The 18300-nt window shown below is 43.2% G+C and overlaps 2 protein-coding genes across 6 annotated transcripts in view; one reads left to right on the top strand and one right to left on the bottom strand.

Annotated features, from left to right (window-relative positions):
• Positions 1-1925: 1925 nt before the first annotated feature.
• Positions 1926-9768, bottom strand: ERP29 (endoplasmic reticulum protein 29). Its single transcript, XM_003994679.6, has 3 exons — positions 9486-9768; positions 4828-4966; positions 1926-2755 (listed from the first exon to the last, which is right to left on the bottom strand). The coding sequence occupies exons 1-3, from the start codon at positions 9627-9629 to the stop codon at positions 2253-2255; spliced, it is 786 nt and encodes a 261-aa protein (XP_003994728.2). The 5' UTR covers positions 9630-9768; the 3' UTR covers positions 1926-2252.
• The window catches only part of TMEM116 (transmembrane protein 116), a 167676-nt gene continuing 158281 nt past the window's right edge, over positions 8906-18300 (top strand). For 2 of the 5 annotated variants that reach the window (XM_045041480.1, XM_045041483.1), the window contains exon 1: positions 8906-9067. In XM_045041480.1, coding sequence (XP_044897415.1) covers positions 9031-9067 — 37 coding nt within the window. In that variant the 5' untranslated portion in view covers positions 8906-9030. Of the gene's footprint in view, positions 9068-9623; positions 9761-9881; positions 10124-18300 lie in introns of those variants that run through there. The other 3 variants (XM_023241427.2, XM_023241425.2, XM_045041481.1) reach the window with 2 other exon arrangements.

Raw genomic sequence — 18300 nt, 5'->3', positions numbered from 1 at the left:
AACATTAAAAAAAATATTTGATACAAAAAACCTCTGATAGGATTATCTAGCCCTGCCCAATAGCTCATGTTTCTTTAACTCGAGACCCTAAGCTTATAATACTCAGTCTGGACCCATCCAATGAAGTACCCATTGATGTGCTGCCACCTTTCCTTTCACAACTGACAAGATGAGATCATATTCAGGGACCGTGGATGCATTTAGTTTTAGAGTTCTCTCTCCACCTGCCATTTGTTTTACTGTATTTCCCATAAGACCGTGAATACTTAGTTCTTTGGAAGTGAACCTGTTTTAGATGAGAAACAACTATAACAGCTAAAACAAGTTTATCAGTGAGAAGCATCCAAAAAGATCTTCCGAAATTTTCAAGTAGAATGAAATAAGCAGGAGAAATATTGAAATTGTTGGGCCAAATATATAGTTACATTCATTTGTTGAATGTTGAGAGCACCTGTGCTATAGGCAGGAGTTTAGGTCTGAACATCTTTTCCTTAGTTGGTTTTAGTTGTGAGCATAAGCTACCACAATTGTTTTTGTTAATCTGATTCAACACATGGATTTTCCTGTATTCTTTGTTTCTGATGACTTTCAATACCAACCTGGCTAAAAGGGAAGAACACAAGTTAAGGTTTTATTTGCTAACTCTGTTCAACTTAAATTTCTTTGTGTGGCTTCAATAATATTTTAGGGGCTACACTTTAACATTTACAAATAGTTAAATATGAAAGTGGGGATGTTATCATGAAGCTTACCATTGCAGATGATTGCCTATCACTCCTGAGAACAGATCTGAGTCAGTTCCATGTGCTCCCACTCTGCTTTTTTAAAGCTGGTACTTACCAAGTAACTGACAGTGACAAAGTAGTTTAGATGGAAAACTGGAAAACACTCCCCTTTTAAAAAAAAAAGGGGGGGCACCTGGGTGGCTCAGTTGGTTAAGCGTCTGACATCGGCTCAGGTCATGATCTCGCGGTTTGTGAGTTCGAGCTCCCATCGGGCTCTGTGCTGACAGCTTGGAGCCTGGAGCCTGCTTCAGATTCTATGTCTCCCTCTCTCTCTGCCCCTCCCCTGCTCACGCTCTGTCTCTCAACAATAAATAAATGTAAAAAAAAAAAAAATTTTAAAAACTTTCAAATTAGAAATTATATCATTTAGCTATCTAAATCAATTCTTAAAAAACCCATACTGGGGTGCCTGGGTGGCTCAGCTGGTTACGTGTCCAATTCTTTTTTTAATGTTTATCATTTTGAGAGCAAGAAAGAGGGAGAATCCCAAGCAGGCTCCACACTGTCAGTGCAGAGCCCAACATGGGGCTTAATCTCACCAACCTTGAGATTGCGACCTGAGCCAAAATCAAGAGTTGAACACTTAACCAGCTGAGGCATCCAGGTACCCCAAGTGTACCACTCTTGATTCCAGCTCAAGTCATCTCATGGTGCAGATTGAGCCCCGAATCAGAGTCAGCACTGAGTATGGAGCCTACTTAAGATTCTCTCCCTCTGTCCCTCCCCTGCTTACACGTGTTCTCTTGCTCTCGCTCTCCCCCAAAAAACACACACAAAAAAAACAAAAAAAACCCCTACAACATCCAATTATATCAGTAAACCTAAGAATTTACTCTATGTTTTTCATGGAGTATAGAAAATTACTACACTGAACTTCATTAATGTTGCTATTTCCACTCTAAGGACCAGAAAAAGGACAACGCATTTTGCCACCCACAATTGGTGCACCTGAGTTTGAACGCCAGTGGAAAGTAATAAAGGTAGGCCTTGAGCCAGTTTCCACCGGTTTCCAGTGTTACCAGGATAGTCTGTTATCCTGGTAGAGTGGAGTCCATACCAGCTTAGATTAAAAAATAAATTCAAAGAAAGCAGGTCACAGGCCAAAGTATAATTTGTGAAAGAAAACTGAATGGCTTTAGGTCCACTTAACCAAAACACAGAAACTTTAATTGGGTCAGAATTACACCTGTCAAGGACCTGGACCGTACACTCTTCTTTACAGCACCCATTCCTTCTGAGGGGTAATTTAATAAGCCTATCTGCTAAGTGTTCCAGGTGTACACAGACTGGCTGTAGGGATATCCCAAGCATGGTCACATCAGCATCAATGTCTGCGTATGCTCAGATTTCTGGCTTGGTGCCACTTTCCCCACCACTCTCTTATATCCCAGGACAGTCTCATGGCCAGCAAATAACTCAACTCCCCTCCCCACCCCCACCAAACCCTGGAACACCTGGAGTGCCTTTTTACAGCTCCTCCTTTTCGGCCCCCTTCTTCTGGAAAGCAGTCAAGATGTTTAAGCTTTTCTGGAGCTCTTCCTTCTTCCCATCACTCATCTTGTTCTTCTCAACCAGCTTGGTGATCCGGCTCATTTCTGACACTGGAAAGTCCTCACCTTGGTCTAAGACTTTCCCCATGATCTTCAGATACTGCTCGGCCCACTTCTTCTCAGTCTCTTTCACATTTGCGAGATTGTCCTGTCCCTGCTTCAAGAGGGCCTGGCGGGCCTCCACACCTGAGGCCCTGATGAACTCCCCGGCAAGGGCATCATATACAGGCAGGCAACCAGGCATACCTAGGTAGACTCCTTGACCCTTTAGCCAGCGCTGGATAGCTCCAACCTTAACCGCCCCACTATACAGGACTGGGTTCTCAAAGTCCCCATCACGGAAGAGGTAGAAGACTGGGTAGTTCTCTTTGTCCAGCTTGTATTTCTCACTCAGCTCCATATTTAGCTTATCACCATAATCTGTGAACAGAAACCAGATATGAGGAGCAAGACCATGAGGAATACAGGGCAGGAAACTGCTATGAGGCCCATCTGAGTTGACAGCAAGAAGGATCCTGGTTGTGTTTAAATTCCTCCTTGGCTACTTCTAGCCATATGGCATTAATCAAGTCATTTAGCCTCTCTGAATTTTACTTTCCTCACCTGAAATATGGGAATCCTTCTGAATACTTATTCTCTGCCCACTACGTGCCATGTCCTGTTCTAAGTGCTACAGATCTGGTTGTGGCTAAGAGTAATAAGCTCTGTGATCACAAAGAGCTTATGTTCTCTTAAGAGTGAGAAGAGAGATGATAAACGTGATCAGGGCCATGATAAAATGGGATGATGTGGAAGTAGGTAAGAAGACCTACTTTGGGTGGTCTTGGAAGGCCTTTCTGTGGACATGATATGAGCTGAAGGACCAAAGTTTCAAGGAGGCAGACACATGATGATCCAGGAAAAACGTCTCCGGTAGGAAGTGCTGCAGCTGCAAAGCTCTGAGGCAGGAATGAGCTGGGTATACTGATGGATTGCAAAGGCCATTCTGGCTGGAGCTTAGTCCAAAAGGGGAACGTGTAGTAGATAACAGACAGAGTCCCCAACACGAGAGGTTCTGGGAAGACCCAACGAGGGGAAACGTGCACTTAACCTGACAGAGTGTGCAATACGTGGTAGCTGTTAGTATTTGCTATGTCCTTCCTAACAGGCAGTGGCAGTCCCAAAGGCTGATGCCAAAAAGAAATGGTCAAGGCTGCTTATTACTGGGCAGTAGTATAGGAAGTGTAGGGTTCCAGTCCTTGTTCTAGCACTTCAAACTCTACAGTCTTGAGCAAGGTACTCAAAGCATGAAGAATAGGAGTCACGGTACTTTTGTCATAGAGTTGTCACAAGGATGAGATACACATAAAACACTTAGTGGCCTGGCACACAGTAAATGTTTGATAAATGTCAGCTGCTATTCTTCTCTTGGTCAAAGCCCCAAAGGAGTGGAATTGCAGCTGAGTCAGAATTGACACTTGTTGGGATGAGCACTGGGTGTTGTATGGAAACCAATCTGACAGAAAAAAAAAGAAAAAAAAGAATTGACTGACTGCCCTGGAAAAGTGTGCTAACAATCTCTACCTAGGACCAGACTCTCAAGCTTATTAGGGAACAGAGGCATCCCACCTGGAAGGAAGTGGAGAGAGGGGAGAACCCTCCGCACTTGGGAATAGATACTTAGGTGGAGTTCCTTGAGCTTCAGTTTTCCTCAAGTATAAAAACAGGAAATGTGTCTCATTTTTTAGGCAGGGTTCAAGTGAAGATTAAAAATGCACTGTCTGGGGGCGCTTGGGTGGCTTAGTCGGTTGGGCATCCGACTTCCGCTCAGGTCATGATCTCAAGGTTTGTGGGTTCAAGCCCCGTGTCAGCCTCTGTGCCGACAGCTTAGAGCCTGGAGCCCGCTTCGGATTCTGTGTCTCCTCTTTCTGCCTCTACCCCACTTGCACGCGCTCACTCTCTCAAAAATAAACATTAAAAAATATATATTTTTTAATGCATTGTCTGTGCACACCTTTAAAAACTGTAAACCACTACATGCTGGCAACTATTAGAGTAGTCCCTGTGGTTGGGAGCTGTCCTTGATTTAGTGGTAGCTCTGATGGATTTCAGCTAAGGCCAAAACTCAATAGTTCCGATAAAAAAAGAACTGAAAAGAAGATGGAAGAAGTTACTATGCAGACCCTAGGAAGACTGGCACCCCCCTGACCACAGTCCCCTGCAAGGAGAACTCCAAGTTCTCAGATGCAATTTAATGTCAGTGTGGGGTGGAGGGTGAAGGATGAGGGATTCTCTAACCTTGGGCACCTGCAAGGATGAACTGAGGTTCTGTGGTATCAGAATCTGTTCAAGCTAAGCCTGCCATGGGTACCAGATTCTTGAGGGCCATGACCCCACTTACACTCATGTGTGGCTCAGACAGAAAAGTGTTAGATATTCCACCTACGTGGAGGGAAGTAATTCCCAGCTTCCTCCCCTTCTGCCCTCCACAGTCATGCTGAACTTGTCCATACCTGAGATCCCCACTTCCGCCACCAAGAGATCATCGCTGGAGGCCGAGTTTTCAGCCAGACGCTTGAACTCATCCTGCTTCTCACCATAGGGGTACTGGGTGTCGAACTTCACCAAGACGAACTTGCTTTTGGGAATGACCTGAGGGCATAGAGAGCTGAGCAAGTTCGGGATTCCAGGGACCTTTGGGGCTAATACCCTTTCTCAAGGGACCTCTGTTTAAGAAACAAAGTGGAAACCAAGCCTGCAAGGGAGACCAGGACTTGCACACTTACATTCATTCATTCATTCACCCACCCAATTGATTGATTTATTCACCCACCCATTGATTCATTTAACAATTTACTGGTTTTGGGTACCCCACTAGGTACTGGTTCACAGTAATCAAAGACATATACAACCCAGCTTAGAATAAACAAAGCTGTACAGGTGCCTGGGTGGCTCAGTCGGTTAAGTGTCTGACTCTTGATTTCCACTCAGGTCATGATCTCACAGTCTGTGAGACTGAGCCCCACTTTGGGCTCTGCACTGTGGGATTCTCTCCCTTCCACTCTCTCTGCCCCTCCCCCCTCCAAATAAATAAACATTAAAAAAAATGAATAAACAAAGCTGTAGATGTATTAAGGCCTTCTCTTCCAGTGGCCTTTTTGGTAAGGTTAAGGAAACCCTTAGAAAACACTATGTGGTTCCCTGTCATGCCCATCATCCCAAACAGCCTTTTTCAGTAAACAATGAACCAGAAATCTGATAAAAACCAACAACCATCTGTAAAGGGCTTGGCACCACAGAGGTGCTTCAGCTAGGGAGCTCTGAGTCTGAACTCTGCAATGTCAGGGCTCACAGGAAGTTGCTGAGAGGCCAGGCTTAGGACAATGTCCCCTCCATAGATCACAGTTCCCTTTGGCTAGATCACCAGGTCCTAAACTGTCAGGGTCAAGATCTTTAATTGTGGTAAAATTCCCATCACACAAAACTCATCATTTTAAAGTGTACAATTTAGTGGGATTCAGTCCACTAACAACAGCGTGCTAGTATCTATTCCAGAACATTTTCATCACCTGAAAAGAATCACACACCCGCACATTTGAAGCAGTCATTTCCCATCCCTCCTTCCCTCTAAGACACAGCAACCACTTATCTGCCTTTTTTCCTCTATGATGTCTACTCTGATGGAATCATACAACATGTAGCCTTGTGTGCCTGGCTTCTTTCACTCAGCATAATGTTTTCAAGGTTCATCCATGTTGTAGCATCGATTGGTATTTCATTCCTTTTTGTGGGCAAATAATACTCCATTGTATGGATGTGCCACATTTTATTTATTCATCAGGTGATGGACATTGGGTTGTTTCCACCTTTTGGCTATTTGTGAATAGTGGTGTTATAAACATTCATGTACAAATGTGTATTGAATGCCTGTTTTCATTTCTTTTGGGTATATACCTAGGAGTGGAAATGATGGTCATATATAGTAATTCTACATTTAAGTTTTAGAGGACTCCTCAAAATCTTTCTTTTGATGGTTTCTCCCAATGCACAGATTTTATCTAACAAACTGCCTTCTCCAACTTTTTTCTAATCAAAGTGATCACTTCAGGTCTTTTTCATTACAGGCTATTGCTGTCATAATTAAGTCAAGCTGGCATCATTCCAAATTTTATTAGCCCTTATTCCTCTTTGTGTGTTGATATCCATTTGGTTTTAGCTTTTAAAAAATATTTAACACTGCCCAGGGACCCAAGGAAAGGAGGGAGAAGCTATTAGAACAGCTCATGTTATAAGTGGTCATTGACCCCCAAAATGTGAGCTCTGAGGGCCTAAAAGCAGCGAAGCCTTAAAATATAAATCAGATCACATCCCTCTGGCCCAACTGGCCTTATTTCACTTCAACACAACAAACTAATTCCCACTTAGGGCCTTTTTAGGTGCTGTCTCCGCTAGCTGGAATACCCTTTCCCCAATTCCTTCCAGGATGTCTATCATTCAAAGCTCAGTTCAGACGTCCCCCCTAATGGAGAGGCCTCCTCTGCTCATACCATCTAGCACTGCTTCATTTTCCCCATACTACCATGTTACCCTGCTCTTTCTTCACTGCATTAATCACCCTCTAAAATTCTTACCTGCATGTTTGTTGTCTGTTCTCTCCACTAGAATGTACATTTATAAGGACCTTATCTGACTTGTTCTCTGTTATATCCCTAGTGCCCAAGAGTGCCTGGACTGTGGCAGATGCTCTGAAAATATCTGATAAATGAACACAACTAGAGAAGGCTACGGTAGCAGATGCTACATATGTCCAGGGGAAAAATATTTAAAAAGCATGGCACAGGATCCCTACCTTCAAGGGGCCTACATTTGTATTATGGAATAATATTAATAAGTGTACAGTGGTCTAACACTGAAACATAATTGAAAGGTCTCCATCTTTTACCATTTTTAGCCATAGGCACAATGGTTTTGAATGGCATACATTTGCACAGTGTATTTTTTTCCTTTTCGTTAGTCATGCTGTATCTCTTAATTGCTTTAGAAATCTGTGTCCTTTCTTCATCCTTGAAGAACTGACTCCACCATACCCTTTATTTAGGCAACTTGGTTCTTTAAGGTACAGAAGAATTCATCATTCATTCATTCACTGAATAAAAAGGTACCAAGGGCCTATCATGTGATAGTGAACACAGCAGTAAAAAAAAGCATGGAGAGTTTCTTATCTCTAATGATGGTGAAGGGCAAGAAACAAAAGACGACACTGGAAACTGCTGAAAGACAAAGCACAGAACAAGGCCCTTGGATGTATTACCAGGAAGCGCCTCTTCTGTTCAGTGATGGAAGAGAGATCTAGAAAGGGACTGGAGAACACATTTGTTCATTCATTTAACAATTATCTTCCATGTGACAGGTAACCTGCTAGGTTGTACAGATGATCCGTGAAAAAACAGACAATGCAGTTCTTCATAAACATATAACATTCTGGTGCAGGAGATGACAAAATAGCCGGGGGGGGGGGGGGGCGGGAAGTCAATGATGAGAGCTCTACAGAGAAATCAAACATGACTGGCACTTTGGATGGGGGGAGGGGAACTCAAGGCAGGACTCTGAGAAGGTAATATTTAACCTAAGCCTGAATGATGAGGAGCAACCAACCTTTCAAAGATTGGGCAAAGAATGTTCTAGTCAGAAGAAACTGCCAGGGCAAAGGGCCTACATCAGTAATGGGCTAGGAATATTCAAAGGACAGAAGGCATGTATGGCTGGAAGCAGAGGGGACAAAAAGGAGAATGGTTAGGAGATGAGAGTAGAGGCTAAAGACGGAGACCAGCCAGAAGACTTCTGTAATGACAGCTGAGACCAGGGTGGTAGCAATAAAGACAGAGAGGCACCGACTGATTAGGAAATACTGTTAACTTCACAGCGCAAAATTTCCCTCTGAGTCACACTTGGTCTGTGATATTACCCCATTCCCGCATTTGGGGAGTGGGGTATAACTTGCCAATAAAGAACCCCAAAGCATGAGGTGCTGTGGGGTGTGCCTTACAATCAACCAGCCATACCTACACTTTTAAGTTCTTGAATAAGCCACAGGTGCCAAATCCAGGACAAGGAACTCTTTTGAGAACAGAAAGAGTTCAACCACTTGCGACAGATTTAGAACTCTACAAAAGTAGAAACCAAAAATGGTTTCCCTTCCCAGCAACGGGTACAAATTAAGAAAATAAAATGAATGGCTTCTCTCTCAATGCTTAGTATGCCCGTCTCGTAGGTGAAGTTGAAAGGTGCCAGTGTGTGAAGATGGGTGCAAGAGGGAGTTGGGAATACATTCAGCCTCCAACATCCATTTACCCAGGCTAATCCTTCCACATCCTGACCCTATTTTACTCACTATGTCCCCAGGCCCAAGATATTCCCTAGAGTTCCCTTATTCTTCTTTTTTCTTTAATTTTTAAAAATGTTTTATTTATCTTTGAGAGAGAGATAGAGTAAGGGTGGGGAGGGGCAGAGAGGGAGAGAGGGAGACACAGACCCTGAGGCAGGCTCCAGGCTCTGAGCTGGAAGCACGAGTGGGGCTGGAACTGGTGAACCATGGGATCATGACCTGAGCTTAACTGAGCCACCCAGGCGGCCCCAGAGTTCCCTTATTCTTAACGCTTGCGTTCTTCAAGACACAGGACATCCGGACACTGTTTGCATACTGCAAAACAGGCTGCATGCCACACCAAGAGAGGAGGGGCACAGAAATGCCAGGTAACACGCGGAGTTTTCAACCACCGCCCCCCCCCTCCTCCCCCTCCTCCGACAGCCCAGAGCCGGGTGGCATCCGCCTCGCACCGCCCTCCCGGCCTCCCACTTGGGTCTCGAGGATTGGATCTCGCCCGGCACCGCCCTCTCCCCCTAGGTGAGGGGAAGGGGCAGCTTGTTCCCGTGACTGCATCTCCTTAGCTCTTTTGCAAAAGGGGAAGTACAAATACTGCAAAGGCAAGGGTGTGCGGGGACCCTGGACCCCATGGTCGTGATACGGCCCCGGCCCAAAGTCCACCATCCCTTTACGTTGGTGGATCGTCCCTACAGACCACCCTCCGCCAGCCCTGTCTCCTTCCCCACGGAGGTGCGCTCCATTACTAGCTGAGGCTGCACCTGCGCGCGATTCCTCCGCCCCCGTTACCTTGTAGAAAGTGATTGTATCCAGGGGAAGGGCGCCCTTGGTGTGCAGGCCGCTACCGCCATGCGGGGCGGAGAGGAGCAGGAGGAACAGGAGAAGAGGAAACAGTGGGGAGAGAGAAGCGGCGCGGGGCAGGCCTGCAGCCATAACGCCGAATTCTGGCAGTAGGAGCTGGGAAGGCTGTAGTGGAGAAAACGCAGAGTCGGGAGTCACGTGACTTGCAGGGCCGGCTCGGAAGCGCGCACGTGGACAGCCCGAGAGGCTCCAGCCGGCCTAGGGTGAGAGGGAGGGGCCACGTGAGGGGCGGGGAGATGGGGCTGCCGCGCGCGCGCGCGCACTCGGCCAAGCTCGAGCAGGCCGAGGGCGAGGGGGCGGGGCCGCGTGTGACTGGCCGAGGGGGCCGTGGAGAGCGTGGGTGGTGGAAAAAGAGGCTGCCGCGCACGCGTACTCGGCGAGGCTCGCAGCCAGCCAGCCTTTTTCCCGTCGTCCTTGGCGCGAGGAGAGGCACGAAGCGCGTGCTTAGCGTCTTGCTGCTGCTCGTAGTTCTGTCTCTACTCTTCTTCGAGGATGAGGAGGCCGGCCATCGTTTCTTCCTGATTGTGGCGCGTTGGGCAGTCAGTTGGGACCCGCCAGTACTTTAGGTTGGTATGTCAGTTTGTGCTACCACCCTCAGGCGGTTGGTCATGCTCTGCCACCTCCCTCAACCGGGACCCGAGTAGGCCAAGCAGACGAGGCTGTGCGTCATCATGGCCGTCGGAGCCAGTCCTGAGCCTTGCCCAGGTGCCTACTCTGGTGACCGCCTGCCTCAGCGGCGAGGCCCAGGCTCCTATAAAAATTGGCTTTACTGAAAGTTGAGTACTGCCCAGCTATGCATCTCCCAGCCTCCTGAGAATTAAAAACAAACAAAAAGAAGTCCTAATGATTCTATTCAATAGATACTTGTTCAGGGCATGGTTTACACCAGCTTCTGGTTTGGGTTGTGGGAATACAAAATAGAGATGAACGAGACAGCTCTGGTCTGAAGGAATTCACAGTGTTGGGGAGGAGGAGACCGAGCAATAGTTACATAACCGTTACCTTGTTCACTTAGTCCTGCTCAGGAATGTCGGGGTAAGTTGCAGACAGGAAATGACTTTTGAACTGGATCGTGAAAGAAGAGTGGGCATTTACAAGGCAGACACCCAAGGATATTTCTAGAAAGAGGAAAAACATGAATCTGTAAAGGTAAACTGGCCAGTGTTGCAAAGGGTCTCATCAAACTAAAGGGTTTGGTGCCACCGCAGGTGTTAACCAGGAGAGTGAAGTCAGATTTGCTGTCATTTAGGAGTGAAGGGAATGGGTGGGAAGGGAGAAGGTTGAAGGCAGAGGGACTAGTAAGGGTCATTTGCAATAGTGGAGGTGGGATAGGTTAAGGTTCAGAAATAGGACAAAATTAGAAGAAAGGTTGGAATTCACAAGACTTGGTGAACAAATGGATGTGAAATGAGAATAAATTACATAGTGCGTTGTGAGGGACTTAGCACCATGTTAACCATTGTATGTGTTCAATAAATGTATATGTATAAAGTGGTCATCAAAAATCGTAGGATCCAATCATGGGCAACCAGTTTGCATAGAAATTTTGAAAGAAAGTCGAATGTGTGTGTGGGGTGTTCGGGGGAGGTTTGGAAAAATTTATTTTGAATTTGCCCTAGTAAGTTAAAATGAGCTACATAGAGGCACCTGGTGTCTCAGTTGGTTAAACGTTCGACTTTTTTTTAAGTTTATATTGAGAGAGGGAGAAAGTGTGAGTGGGGGAGGGGCAGAGAAAATCCCAAGCAGGCTCCACGCCATCAGGACAGAGCCCAGAGTGGGGCTAGAACTCAGGAACCATGATATTAACACCTAAGCCTAAAATGAGAGTCCATGCTCAATGGACTGAGCCATCCAGGCACCCCAAGTATCTGACTCTTGATTTTGGCTCAGGTCATGATCTTATTTATGGTGGTGAGATCGACCCCCATGGAACCTGCTTACGATTCTCTCTCTCCTTCTAACCTCAGTCCCCACCCCCCCCCTTGCACAAGGACATGTGTGCTTGCTCTCTTTCAAAAAAAAAAAACAAATGAGCTACATAGACAAATGACTGAAGAGGAGGGGAAAATTATGAGCTGGTTAAAGAAGGCTTCATGTAGGGAGTGGAAACAGTTAAGCCGTGGAAGAAAGAACACTTTTTTTAGAGTTTATTTATTTTGAGAGAAAGAACAAGTGGGGGAGGGGCAGAGAGAGGGAGAGAGAATCCCAGGCAGGCCCCATGCTGAGCATGGAGCTTGATTCTGGGGTCAGTCTCACAATTGTGAGATCATGACCTGAGCTGAAATCAAGAATTGGATGCTTAAACTGACTGAGCCACCCAGACACCCTGGGAGAAAGAACATTTTAGGTGGAGAACAAATGAAACAGAAGTGGGAACAATTCATGACAGTTTGGGGAGACTGAAAACCATCTTGGTTGGAGGGAGTTCTCAAAAACACTACTTAGTAAGACAGTTTTAAGCCCTGGTAGGGGAGAGTCTTGCAAATCAAACTTAAGAATTTTCTGTTTTGTCCTGTACTCAATAAGGAGCCGTTAAGAGTTTTTTATAACCCTTTATAAGACATTTAGGCTTTTTAAATTATTCACTTCTGAATATGTAAAAGCTTTGGGTACACCTAGTTAGTATGATTAATCAGGAATGACTTTATAGTCATAGTTTTGAAGTAGGTTTTGGAAAAAGTGACGGAAGAGGATTGGTTGGAGAGGGAAGTATCAGTCCTTTGCTATGAATTGTAGTAATTCCGTGCAATGTAATAATTCTCAATGCTTCCTTTTAGTAGTGCCCTGGTCCCAATTATTTTAAAATTTGATTATATTCTTAGCTTCAGGACCCTGACAACAAACTACACAAATAAGCCAGGTATAATTGTCCGTATTTGGGAAGTTATAAAATCCCACAGTTGAAACTGATGTGGAAAATCAAGAGGCTCACCCTGGGTATTGTATAGAGGTAGGGAGGAAGAGACAAGTCATGTTAAATGAGTGTGCCCTCATTAACTCATGTTAAATGAGTGTCATGTGACTCAGTGTAGCACCTGGAGTAAGGAAAAAAGTACCATCTGCTAAAGGCAACTAATAAATACCAATCTTTTTTCTACATCATCAAGCCAGAGTCCCCAGTCTCATTGATTTCTTTGCTATTCCTTATATACACAAGGCATATTCCTGCCTCAGGGCCTTTGTACTAGCTTTCTCCCTCTAAAACACTTTTCTTTAAGATATTCATATGGCTGAGTCCTTAACTTCCCTAAGTCTTGGCTCAAACTTCCTAAGATCTACCCTGACCATCCTTTAAGAAATTGCTCCTTCCTCCTCTCTTTCCTCCTTTCCTCCTTGCTCCATGCTCCTCCTTGCTTTCTATCTCCCTTTTGTCTTTTTTCTCCGTAGCACTTTTTAGCTTACTAATATACAATATAATTTGCTTATTTTTCTTATCTGCTTCCCATGAGGGCTGGATTTGTCTTTATGTTTTTGACTGTTTAGGTTAGCTACTACAGCCCCCTGTCTGGCATAGGTGGGCGCTCAGTAAATAATTGTTCAGTGAGTAAATCAATCAATGAGAGAGAAACTATTCCATGGTTATCTCTCAAAATTCCATTGGCCTTTACTATGTTCTTTCCTTAGACCTCATACTGTTCTTCAGAGATATGCCATTGCTTAGAGCTAATTGTTCTGCTCTTGTGGATTTTTGTTGGTGTTAACACTGGTTCCTTTGACATAGATGAACACTATAATTGTCTAGTGAACACAAACCAGATTTCATCTGTTAAAAATTGTTATTGAAGGAATGATTTTCTTCAAGCCCTGTCCTCCTTTAAGAATTCTTTCAGTATTGGGGCACCTGGATGGCTCAGTTGGTTAAGCATCCAACTTCAGCTCAGGTCATGATCTCGTGGTCCATGAGTTCGAGCCCTGCATCAGGCTCTATGTGGACAGCTCAGAGCCTGGAGCCTGTTTCAGATTCTGTGTCTCTCTCTCTCTCTGCCCCTCCCCTGCTCACGCCCTGTCTCCCTGTCTCTGAGAAATGAATAAACCTTAAAAAAATTTTTTTTGATGGAAATGATGGAAGACTTCTTAAGAATGATCAGAAAAATTATGTATTCTGTCCTAGATTTTATCCAAGGTATAGAGAAGAGATAATCCACAAAGCAGGTTTGCAGGGGCAATATTAATAATTTTAAAAGTTGGTTCATTAGCATGGATAAGTCCCCCCCTTTTTACCCAACAGTTACACATATAATATCCATTTACAGCTAAAGTCTGTAATAGTCTGTTTCTTTCAGGTTGCAAAGAGGAGGTGTGCCGAGATCTCCTTAGCCATTATGGACTTACTCTAACAATACACATGGAATTCAGGAAGATAGTTCATGGAACTATCTGAACAGGCATACAGTCCTTTAGATCACCAACATGAGAATGTAGAACAGCCTCAAGGAGCTGAAACCTGGACACTTCCAATTGCTTGAGACACAATGGTAACTCCTGTTGTCCCAGGCATCTTGTGTTACTCTAGAATGGACCATCTTGCTACTCCTCTCTTCTCTGTGGGCATCTTACATTTGATAGGCTCAGCTTGTCACCATTCAATATGGAGCACCCCATTGGGCAGTTTCACACCACAGCATTTCCTAGGCACCTGACTGGACTTCCCCTTGCTCAAGGACTAATCATTTGGGGCTAGAGTAGGGAATTCTGTGGCTCAGACATGGCATATATATGAAGACAGAACTGCTTGTACTCACATCATGAGATGAGGTCTGTGGGCATAGCAGGTATCAAGGTCTGATGGAGTTTTCCACCAAACACCATCTCTCCTTCACCACATTTCCATAAACAATCGTTGGGTGGCAAATCAGTTATTCTTTTCGGTATATTGCTTCTTGTGTGTTTTTTTTATTGTTTTTATTTTTTATTTTTTTTTAAATATGAAATTTGTTGTCAGATTGGTTTCCATACAACACCCAGTGCTCATCCCAACAGGTGCCCTCCTCAATACCCATCACCCACCCCACCCTCCCTCCCACCCCCCATCAACCCTCATTTTGTTCTCAGTTTTTAAGAGTCTCTTATGTTTTGGCTCCCTCCCTCTCTAACCTCTTTTTTTTTTTCTTCCCCTCCCCTGTGGTCTTCTGTTAAGTTTCTCAGGATCTGCATAAGAGTGCAAACATATGGTATCTGTCCTTCTCTGTATGACATATTTCACTTAGCATAACACTTTCCAGTTCCATCCACGTTGCTACAAAAGGCCATATTTCATTCTTTCTCATTGCCACGTAGTATTCCATTGTGTATATAAACCACAATTTCTTTATCCATTCGTCAGTAAAAAAAATTTTTTTTAAGAAGAATTCTTTCAATATTTAGGAGCATCCAACTTTGGCTCAGGTCATGATCTCGTGGTTCATGAGTTTGAGCCCCGTGTTGGGCTCTGCGCTGGCAGTCGGAGCCTGCTTGGGATTCTCTCTGTCCCTCCCTCTCTGTACTTCCCCCTACTTGCACTGTCTCTCTCAAAATAATACATTTTTTAAAAATATGTTAAAAATATTTTTAAAAAGAATTATTTAAATATTAAAAAAAAGAATTCTTTCAGTATTAAACAATTATTTGCAGCTTTCATGTGCCATACACTCTTTTGAGGATCAGGGTTACACTGGTGAACAAGATAGATGTGCTCCCTGCAGACCTAGTTGGGGAGACCAACATTAAATAATCACACAAGTAAATATATAATTACAAATTGTGATAACTCTAGAAAGAAAAGTTGAGGGCCTAAGAGAAAATATGATGGGGGATCAATTGGGATTGGAGTTCGTGGAAAACCTCTACAATCAAGTACATGTGAGCTAAGACCTAAAGGATGGAAAAAAAAAAAGACCTAAAGGATGGATAGGATTCAGCTGTCAAGGAACTTAAACTTGTGTGATAAGAAAGACCGTAAATAATTATGAATAAATATGAAACTGCAGATTGTGTGTTAGGAAACATTTTAGGAAAAGAAAACAGCATGTGCAAAGGTTCTAGGGTGAGAAAGAACTTGAAATATTTGGGAACTAAAAGAATTCTACTCTGGAACCTATCCCATAGTAACGAAATCAGCAGAGAAGGAGGTGATACATACAGAGGTTAGGAATGTTTATTGCAGCATTGTTTGCAGAAGCGAAGAAGAAGAGGAGGAGGAGAGGGAGGGGGAGGGGAGGAGGAGGAGGAGGAGGAAGAAGAAGAAAACAACTGGCATGTCTATGACAGGAAGTGTTGAATAAATGATCTTTTTTAAGTGGGCTCCCTGCCCAACGTGGGGCCTGAACCCAAGACCCCAAGATCCAGAGTCGCATGCTCTACTGACTGAGTCAGCTAGGAGCCCCTGGGTAAATGATCTTATGTAGAATATTACACAGCTATCAGAATGAGTTAGAACTATTTCTTTGAGATACTAGATGAGAAAAGAAATGTATACAGAAATATATCATCCCATTTTTAAAACCCTACAACCATAACAACAGCCCTATACATATATATATGTATACACACATGTATGTATCTATTTGGGTATGGTTTTGTTTCTTTTGTTTTTGCACAAAGTAATCTTATTTGCAGCAAATAAGGAGATCATGGAAATAGCTTTCAAAGCTGTGACTTCCTAAGACAGGGTAAATGGGTACCTTTTTTTTTTTTCTTTTCCTGATTTAGAAAGTATTTGCAATTTATTTTAATTTTATTTTTTATTTTTTAAAATTTACATCCAAATTAGTTAGCATATAGTGAAACAGTCATTTCAGGAGTAGATTCTTTAATGCCCCTTACCCATTTAGCCCATCCCCCCTCCCACAACCCCTCCAATAACCCTCAGTTTGTTCTCCATATTTGAGTCTCTTCTGTTTTGTCCCCCTCCCTGTTTTTATATTATTTTTGTTTTCCCTCCCTCATGTTCATCTGTTTTGTCTCTTAAAGTCCTCCTATGAATGAAGTCATATGATTTTTGTCTTTCTCTGACCAATTTCACTTAGCATAATACCCTCCAGTTCCAGTTACATAGTTGCAAATGGCAAGATTTCATTCTTTTTGAGAGCCGAGTAACACTCCATTTTGTGTGTGTGTGTGTGTGTGTGTGTGTGTGTGTGTGTGTGTGTGTGTGTCTGTCTGTCCCATCTTTATCCATTCATCCGTCGATGGACATTTGGGCTCTTTCCATACTTTGGCTATTGTTGATAGTGTTGCTGTAAATATGGGGGTGCATGCACACCTGTGTCTCATGGATAAATGCCTAGTAGTGCAATTGCTGGGTGGTAGGGTAGTTCTAGTTTTAGTTTTTTGAGGAATCTCCATACTGTTTTCCAGAGTGGCTGCACCAGTTTGCATTCCCATAAATGGGTACCTTTTGTTTAGGGTTAGGGTGTATGTATATTTTGTTTGTTTGGTTTTTTTTGTTTATTATTTATTTATTTGGTTTTTATTTTTTTTTAGTAATCTGTACACTCAACACGGGGCTTGAACTCATGAACCCAAGATCAAGAGTCACATACTCTTCCAACTGAGCCAGCCAGGCACCCCAGGATGAATAAATAGGGAAACCTTATCATAATTTGTAGAGGTGGGCATAAAATGGTGCATACACCTTAATGACAAATGCCTGTACATATATTGTATGTTATGTAAATAAGGCTGAGGCACCTTTTTGGGCAGAGATTTTAGTACTATAATGAGGTAAAGGCAAATGTGGGTCACTCCATAGTCCATCGGGTTTAGCTCAAACGATGTGGGTGTTTTGGACTGGTGAGAGGTCTTATCAGGGCAGTTGCTGTCACCTGAGGGGTGGTTTTGGATTTCATTTGCCTTTCCTTGGTGCATGCTTCCAGTGACCCAAAGAGTTGCTGCCTCCCTTTTCCCTGTTTGGATATATTTTAACAAGTATAGAGAAAAATGTAGAGAAATATTTTAGGCTTTTAGCATTTGTTATAGTCCCAATGGAATGGAAAGAAAATAAGACAAAAGGAAAAAAATTACTATGGAATAATGTTCAGAAAAACGTAGAATATAAAATACTAGCTGTGGAATTACTACTAATATGTAGAAATTGAATATAGGGACAAGGACTTAAAGGAGATTGTAGGAAACTTTATTTTGGATTTCTATTATTTTAATACTGATTTTTCAATGAAGTAACATTAAAAGAATCATAGAGATTTTAACATCCATGGATCACATCATTTCAAAAAAGATGTTTTGTTCTTTTGTCCCACTTTGAATTCATGTTGTTTTGTTTTATGTACTCCTGTAAGCCACCTGAAATGTTCTCTGTGTCAAAGTGGGATATAAATAAGTAAATAAAGGTATCCTTGCTCTTGCCAGTTTCTTCCCCTTTTTAATCTTCCCCACACACTGCCAACATGTTATTACTTAACAATATTAGCATGTAAAATAGGAATGATCATAATACTTCATAGGATTAGGAGTGGATAAAATTAGTTAGTACATGTAAAGCATTTACAATGGTACCTGCTATAAGGTATATATTTACCTAAAGAGTAGCTACTAATAGTTATTATATCATATTTTTTTTCTTGGAAATTTGCTTGATCATGGAAGTTTATAGTGGCATTTCTGTAGGATAAAATCCAAATCCAAGAGCCTGCAAAATCTAGTTCTAAATCAAAGAGTCTAAATAAAAATGCCATTTATAATATCACATGTAGCTACTAAGCTCTTGAAATGTGGCTACTCTGAATTGAGATGTTGTTTTGAGAGT

The sequence above is a fragment of the Felis catus genome, chromosome D3 (genome assembly GCF_018350175.1).
Source record: "Felis catus isolate Fca126 chromosome D3, F.catus_Fca126_mat1.0, whole genome shotgun sequence".
NCBI lineage: Eukaryota > Metazoa > Chordata > Mammalia > Carnivora > Felidae > Felis > Felis catus.
This window is presented reverse-complemented; position numbering and strand designations above follow the sequence as displayed.